The following is an 8,632-nucleotide window of genomic DNA, read 5'->3' as shown; positions in this document are numbered from 1 at the left end:
AGTAGAGACGGGGTTTCACCATGTTGACCAGGATGGTCTCGATCTCTTGACCTCGTGATCCACCCGCCTCGGCCTCCCAAAGTGCTGGGATTACAGGCTTGAGCCACCGCGCCCGGATTCTCATGGAGTGCAAACTCTACTGTGAACTGTGCCTGTGAGGGATCTTGGCTGTGCACTCCTTTTGAGAATCTAATGCCTGATGATCTGAGGTGGAACAATTTCATCTCAAAACTGTAACCACCTTCAACCCCAGCCCACTGTTTCACTGAAAAATTGCCTTCCAGGATACCAGTGCCTAGTGTCAAAAAGGTTAGGAACTTAACAAGTACACTCAAAAATCAGTGTGTGCCACATCTATATGATGTTACTGCAAGTGCAGTAATTACCCCAGATATGAAATCATCTTAGCAGTATTATACCTTCAAATTTCTTTTATGATTTTCATCACTAAGTTCTATCCGTTGCTATTATTGACTATTTTTAAAAGTATAATATGCACTTTATAAACTAAGTAATATTAATTATTTTTTAAAATAAAACTTTAAAGACAACCCTGAACAGTGTTTTTAACATTTCAGGTTGTAATCTGTTAGTACATTAGAGAATCAGTTTATTGGGTTGGGAAAACTTTTTTTTTTTTTTTTTTTCCCATTTGCTCTCTTTTGCCAGGCTGGAGTGCAGTGGCGCAATCTTGGCTCACTGCAACTTCCGTTTTCCAGTTTCAAGCAATTCTCCTGCCTCAGCCTCCTGAGTAGCTGAGACTACAGGCACGCACCAACACGCCTGGCTAATTATTTTGTACTTTCAGTAGAGACGGGGTTTCACCATGTTGGCCAGGATGGTCTCGATCTCAACCTCATGATCCACCCACCTCGGCCTCCCAAAGTGCTGGGATTATAGGCGTGAGCCACCGTGCCCGGCCGGGAAAACTTCTTAAAACATAAAACAGAGGCTGGGTGTGGTGGCTAATGCCTGTAACCCCAGAACTTTGAAAGGCCAAAGTGGGTGGATCACCTGAGGTCAGGAGTTCGAGACCAACCTGGCCAATGTGATGAATCCCCATCTCTACTAAAAATACAAAAATTAGCCGGGCATGGCGGCCGACTCCTGTAATCCCAGCTACTTGAGACAGGAGAATCGCTGGAACCCAGGAGGCAGAGGTTGCAGTGAGCCAAGATTGCACCACTGCACTCCATCCAGCCTGGGCAACAGAGTGAGACTCCATCTCAAAAAAACAAACTGACAACAACAACAACAAAAACCATAGAATACAACAGAAAATGAGTGGAAATGGTAAAGGTAAGTATTATTTTATGAGACTTGTTTCAGTCCTACATGTCAATTGCACAATTGTATTACTGTGAAAGGCATTCCTATGGGTTGCGGTCCAAGTGTGAAAGCCGTGTCAGAATGACTCAATACAAACAATTGATCTTGGTACCTGGCTGGTATCCACAGGGATCGGTGTGAAGGCAGCTTGTGTCAGGGAAACCGTGGGGCCCAGCAGGTCGCGTGTGTAAGTTCGTTCTTGCTTGTACTCTCGGCTGTGTTCTACTTTCAACTTTTCTTTTGGCAGAACAGCTTCATAACAAGGCGCATACCCAGGTGGAGGAAGAAATTTGAATTCTCCATGTCGCCCCCCAAGCAGAAAGCGTACCCTAAAAAGGATGCATGTTACAGTCAATTTTATCTGTGGTGTACATTGAAGTTTTCTAATTAACAAACTATTAGGAAAAAATTCTTATTATAAAAGTAATTTTATCAGAAGCCACATTTGCTCCTAAGTACCAGCATAATGTGATCACCTTAGAATTCAAGGACCTCTAATTATAAAAGGTAAAACATGAGGACATCATAGTCATCAGGAGAGAAAACCAGCTTCAGTTAATTAATGGGTCAGTGATGACATCACCCACTAGAGAAATAATGAAAGGCACATGCACCACATTCTTACGGGAATGAAGTGCATGTCCATAATAACTGGTCACTTAATGTCCCAAAGTGCCCAAGTCATCAACAGATAAAGACCTGATCTAAATATCTACATGCTTAATATTACCGGACTTCACAGCAATGAGAAAAAAACAGTCACTTTGCAATGTCCAATTTCCTAATGAGATTCTCTTAAGCAGGGGTCCCCAGCCCCCAGACCGTGATGGGTTCCAGTCTGTGGACTGTTGGGAACCAGGCTGCACAGAAGGAGGTGAGCTGTGTGGGCAAGCTAGCATTACTGCCTGAGCTCTGCCTCTTGTCAGATCAGCAGTGGCCTTAGATTCTCATAGGAATGCAAACACTATTGTGAACTGTGCCTGTGAAGGATCTAGGTTGCCCACTCCTTATGAGAATCTAACTAATGCTGATGATCTATCTGAGCTGGAACAGTTTCATCCTGAAACCTTCCCCACCTTCAACCCTGGTCCTGGCCCGTGGAAAAGTCGTCTTCCATGAAACCAGTGCCTAGGGCCAAAAAGACTGGGGACTGCCGCTTTAAAGGAGATTCAGAGGTCACTTCAACTTGAAGAAAGCAGGTAACCTTATTGCTTATTTATCAATTTCAACAACAAAAAAGAACTTACTAAAATGTTTTATACAGTCTGCTCATTTAAGCAAACCTATTTTAGTCTGAGTTCCTTGGAACAACACTTTTTGAAACAGTTAAGTGATAATCTATTTCCTAGGGCTCTTGGGTTTACAAAAATAAATTTAAATTTTTCATTTTCCTTGAAATTATTTTTTTGGGGGTCAGGGTCTCTGTTATTCAGGTGGGGGTACAGTGTCACAGTCACAGGTTACTGCAGCCTCTATCTCCTGGGTTCAAGTGATCCTCCCAACTCAGCCTCCCAAGTGGCTAAGACTATAGGCATATAACACTAGGTGCCAATAAAAAAAAAAAAAAAAAAAAAAACTTTCACAGAGATAGGGTCTCACTGTGTTTAACAAGCTGGTCAGAAACTCCTGGCTTCCAGCAATCGTTGTACCTCGGCCTCCCAAAGCGCTGGGATTACAGGGGCAAGCTACCGCACCTGGCCATAATTCTTTTTCTAATTTGTGTATCAGGTCTAGACCAAAAATAAATAAACAAAAGCAAAGAAAAGTGAAGAAAAATGAAAATGTTAAGACATTCCAGAAGCTTGTAGAAACATAATTTGTATAAATACATCAAAAAAAAAAAAAGTAACTGGTACAGGGATAGTTAATAGTTCATGATTACTCTGTTCCTTCTTCAATAGGATGCGTTATAACTAGGAATTATTCCTGGGAGAATTATAACTAAAATAAAGTGAGTCATTCTAAGTGTACAGGTGTGTGTGTGTGTGTGTGTGTGTAAAAATAAATGACAGAGTAGTTACCTATAACACACCACATTTGTTAAGGTTTTATTTGCAGAACTACAATGGATTATCATTTTAATTTCTTTCCTTCTGGTAATAGCATAAAAGGAAAGAGTGTGAGGAAACGATCTTGGTGCAGTTGACCATGGGCAGAGAATAAAGAAATAAAAAGAATAAAGGTGGAGAGGAAACACTGAAGAAAGCCATCTGGGCCTCATCAACAAAAACAATGCTTAATTTCTGTTGAAATAAGGGGGTGTGCAATTGGGTGAGGAGCCATGGCTTAAAAAGGAAAATTAATGAAAATATAAGAAAATAAGCAATATTTTTTAAGCAGCCTTGCTCATTTCATCTAATTAAATGAACTAAAATAAAAATCTTGAAATAGTTCAGAACACTGGTTTGAGGGAGACTGCCCACACTGGGATTCACACACAAAACATTCAGCCTTGCAAGTTGCCCCTCTTGGGTGAGCCTTACCTCTTCCTTCAAGGAACAGGCAAAAGGCACTGAGGACAGATACCCAGGAGAGAGAAATAAGGATTAGAGAAGCAAGGCAGTGGCAGTGTAGAGTCTTCTGTGGAGGTATGAGAAATGAGAAAGGAAAGAGACCAATAACATAGACATACTAACTTTATTCCTGCAGAGAAACTAACAACTGGAAAGAAGAGGCCATCGATGTTGAAATTCTCAAACATTCCTTGAACGGGTTGTCCATTAATTCGGAATGAGATGCTTGGGGCACTGAGATCTAAACAGCAACTGATGACATCATCTGTTCTTAACAGATGTTGGTTTGGTGAGCTTACAGTACGAGCAATACAACCTATTGGGGGAAAAACATTAAGGAAGGTCATTTATTTTTTATCTCAGAGAATCGTCTTCAGAGCCAAAGTCAAAAGATTTGAATATGTAGTGACAAGCCAGCGCACAACACCAGAAGGAATAAATCTTGAATGTAAACGGATGTTATATGTTATACCCTTTGTCAAAAAAAAAAAATTATTTCAGGAGTCCGACTGCTATCTATGTTGGAAAATGGACCTTCTGATACACAGAAATTTCTGCAAGTAGATAAATGGCAACTGATGCGGAAATTTTATGTAATGATGTCAAAGGAACATCTCCAGGGACTTCAAATAGATACCTTACCAACTACTACTTGTAAGACCATAACCAAATTACTTAACCTCTCTTAATTTTGAGGTCTTATAAACAGAACACCAAATAGCCATCACCTTGTTGAATTATTCTGACAAATAATCTTTTACAAGTAACAAAGTCGCAGGCACAGCAGGTACTTCATATCAGTCCCCTTTTCAAATGCGAAACTCCCTTTGTTCTATCAATTTAAAATAAAAATACATAAAGATAAGGAAAGCAGAAAACGTGATCATTCATTCCTGCGGTGCGTTGTTTATTGTGAAATAGCTATAGGCCAAATGGTTTTTGTTTTACAATTACATTTATTTCACACAAGATCTTGGTTGGCTTCTTAAGTAAAGCAGGATATAACCGGGGGCATGAAAATGATATTTGATAAATGTTATTCCTTGCCCTGGCAAGACCAACCTATGGTCCAAGCCCATTCCTGATTCTAAGGACTCCTTTACGAATTAGTCCCAAGATCATCTGCTTCTCATTGCACACTGGAAGAAGAGAAGGGAATGTCCTCCCAAACACGCATGCTCACAAACCTAATCAAATCCTTCAATGTGAGTGAGCAAAGACAAAAACAGACTGTGATACATGCTTTGTATTTTTAATAACTCTTTTTATTTCTAGCATGCCAATATCTTTACCAAGAACATATTTAACATGTCAGTAGTGAAGAAAACCTATTTTTTTAAATATGAAATCCCAGTAGTAGAGAATACTTATTTTTTAAAACGTGGACACTTCTTGTTTTACCAATATTCAAATCCACAGGCAATACATTCACCATCAAATGTCACTTTCAGAATCCCCTGAATATAATAAAGGCAGCTTTTTAAAAGAATCATATAAAAGCAATACAGAGAAAGGTCTGGCTTCTTGTTTGTACCAAGATCTGTAGTGAATAGAAATGTTATTAAAAAGATACTTACTATAATCAAATATATTGCTCAGTTTGAGGGATATGATAGCTTCGTAGATCCTGTACTAGAAACCTGTACCCATCTTTCCTGTACATTCCTCCACACTACTTCTGTATTTAAATTCTCTAAAAGCACCAAGATTTTTCAACCTTTTGGTCCTTTTAGACACCTGCGACCTGGATTCCCAAAATCCAGTTCTGTATCGACAGAGAGTAAACGTGGCAACACCGCAACGTTTAAATTGAAGAGAAGAAATGAAGACATAGCTCAAAACTTATGCTTTTGAGCCCAATCCTCGTTGCAAGAAATACTGCCACTCTCCAATTACGAAATGTTAAGTGGCAGAGAATGTGCTCTATCCTAGAAGTCACTGATATTTGATACTTTAAATTGTACATCAACCATTAAGAAAAGGAATAGGGGAATGACCCCCAAGAAGGTTATCTGTTACTACGAATTCAAGTTTTGTAACTCAGATTCCAACTAATTTAGATTTGTCTTTGTTGACTATGAATCTAAAATTAGCAAAGCATTTAATAGACCCCCAGTGGCTTAAGAGAAAAGTTTTCAGCTACAGGCATGATATGGTGCGTATTTCCTTGCCATTTAAAAAAATAAATAAAATTTCAGGATGCTTTTCTCCTGAAATTCCACTGCCTACCATCCTTTCTGGTACATGTCCAAAGATTTACTAAATTTTTTTTGTTGTTATTGTTCTATTTAACAGGTACTTTGTAATAAAAGGCATAATGCATACAATTCAATTGCATAAGAACCAGGTACTTTTAATGTATTGAAAGAAAATTTCAAATTGAATACAAAACAAAAATAGTAAAATACGTTATTATATGGATAGAGTAAGTGAAAGCAACTTGACATTGTTGATCAATTTTTTTAAATCTAATCTCTGTGTAATGGGAAAACAAGTTAACATAGTTCATTTATTCATTTGAGTATTTATTTCCTGCAGAGCAATACTAGGAGCTAGAGGGCAAGGGTAATAATATCTAAAGGATTATAGATAAAACATTTTATAAAATGGACATTAGCCCTATTTTGTGTTTAATAGGCCTTCTGAAGTTAAGGCTCTTTCTCTCTGGCTGGTCAGCAGGAAAATTTTACTATGGGAACAAGGCACTGTGACTGTGGTCTGACTGGCACAGGTCACCTTTGTACAAAGCAGTCTACAGTCCTGTGAGGACGCCAACCACATTCCTCAGAGGTTAGACGAAATATGCAAAATACAGATTCAGGTTGGGCACAGTGGCTCACCTGTAATCCCAGCACTTTGGGAAGCCAAGGCGAGCAGATCACTTGAGGCCAGGAGTTCGAGACCAGCCTGGCCAACATGGTGAAACCCCCAACTCTACTAAAAAATACTAAAAAATTAGCCAGGCGTGGTGGTGCAAGCCTGTAGCCCCAGCTACTCAGGAGGTTGAGGCACGAGAATCACTTGAACCCAGGAGGCAGAGGCTGCAATGAGCCGAGATTGTTCCACTGCATTCCAGCCTGGGCAACAGAGCAAGACTCTGTCTCAAAATAAATAAATAAATAAAATACAAAAATTAAATTTAAAATTCACACAAAAAAACAAAATACAGCTTTATCTCTTCTAGACAACTGAGCTAATGGTACTCAGCGAAGAAACAATTCAGTGAGTATCATCGTTAAACACAACTACATGAAGTGCTTTTAGATATAAACTCATCACCATAAACTCTTAGGTTTAGTTCAATTTAATTCTTACTTTTCACAAACTCTTAGGTTTAGTTCAATCTAATTCTTACTTTTCACAAGCTATTAAGCCCATAAAGCATTCGTAAATGTCTATCATTTGTACTGAATAAGAGGTAAAGTTCAGCTTTATAACTTAAGGTAACTTTCTGTATCTTCTATATGCTAAATGATTTATAAACTATGCCAAGCTCATACTCGGACTAGATGCCAAATGCAGCTTTATCAATATAAGCATACATCTGCAGAATCCAGATGAATTTTAACACCTAAAAAAATCTGCATAATCAAGAGCTAAGCTTTTAATTGGAGCTAACCAAACTCCACTTCTTCATGAATCCAAGAAAAGTAGTATTATTTTTTAATACATAGTATTCATTTTTAATATATACTCAACCAGCAAAGCTAAGCGATGGTAGCTGGTGAAATGACCTATTCCTTTATTTTAATACTTCTGAAATACATTTGATACTTCTGAAACAAAGTGTCATTTGATTATGGACTGAGAACTCATACTACACTTTACAAATGATTGATTTCCCACCATTATATTATCTAACAGAAGGCTGAACTTAGTCTATTTCTTCCCATTATTTTCCAAGGTTTGTTTTTTGTTCTTTTACTTTGGCAGCTAAAGCTTTGAACATACCAATTAAAGCAGAAAACTCACAAGCCTCTTGCAGTTCATTCATGCCTTCAAATGCACACTTTAAATACACAGTATTGTTCATAAGCAATACACTCTTATTTAAAATCTACTCTTTAAATACACAGCATTGTCATGAGCAAGGCAGTCCCTTGGAAACGTACTATAATTGTAAGTGTTTTCTTTTTCCCCTAGTGCAATACTGCTTTTTCCTCAACACTCTTACTCATCATCTCAGTGTTAAGTCTCTGACTAATACCCAACAGAAGTACCCAATGGAAGCAGCACCAATAGCTTTCGGAAATGCCCAGAAAGAGCAAAAGATCTCCTTCTAGAACACCATGACAGAAAATGGATAGCACCTACCTGACCAGAGATGAAGGCCATCGAATCCATAGGAGAAGAGGTCATCTCCAACACCATTTCCACCCCATTCTTCGCCCCCTCCAGGGTAAGGAGAATACCCTTCCGTGGAAGCCCAGCCCACTCGCAGGTGAGTTGCTTCAGCTGTCACAAAGGGCTCTGTGTGGTCCACCATCAATTCATAGTACCATTTCTTATATTGAGCAGAGCCTTCACTGACACCCAGAAAAATATTGGGTCTCATGCTTTAAAGAGACGGAAACAGCATGCATGTAAGAAAAGTTCAAACAAAACTTTCATTGTTTTCATTTACATCTCACAATTTTACTGTTTTATTTTACTTTACTGTTATTTAATTTTATTTATTATTCTTATTTTTTGAGATGGAGTCTCTCACTCTGTCACCAGGCTGGAGTGCAATGGCATGATCTTGGCTCACTGCAACCTCTACCTCCTGGATTCAAGTGATTCTCCTGCCT

General features: G+C 38.7%; 1 protein-coding gene across 1 annotated transcript in view; it reads right to left on the bottom strand.

Annotated features, from left to right (window-relative positions):
* Positions 1–8,632, bottom strand: part of RYR2 (ryanodine receptor 2) — a 787,527-nt gene that overhangs the window by 329,962 nt on the left and 448,933 nt on the right. Inside the window, exons 20-22 of the mRNA XM_037737814.1 lie at positions 8,157–8,398; positions 3,966–4,158; positions 1,442–1,658 (exon numbers count right to left, since the gene is read on the bottom strand). Of these exons, the coding sequence (XP_037593742.1) occupies positions 1,442–1,658; positions 3,966–4,158; positions 8,157–8,398 (652 nt within the window). The remainder of the gene's footprint in view (positions 1–1,441; positions 1,659–3,965; positions 4,159–8,156; positions 8,399–8,632) is intronic.

Source organism: Cebus imitator, unplaced genomic scaffold (assembly GCF_001604975.1).
Source record: "Cebus imitator isolate Cc_AM_T3 unplaced genomic scaffold, Cebus_imitator-1.0 Scaffold42, whole genome shotgun sequence".
Lineage (NCBI taxonomy): Eukaryota > Metazoa > Chordata > Mammalia > Primates > Cebidae > Cebus > Cebus imitator.
Note: the sequence above shows the minus strand (reverse complement) of the source record. Positions and strands in the feature narration are given on the sequence as shown.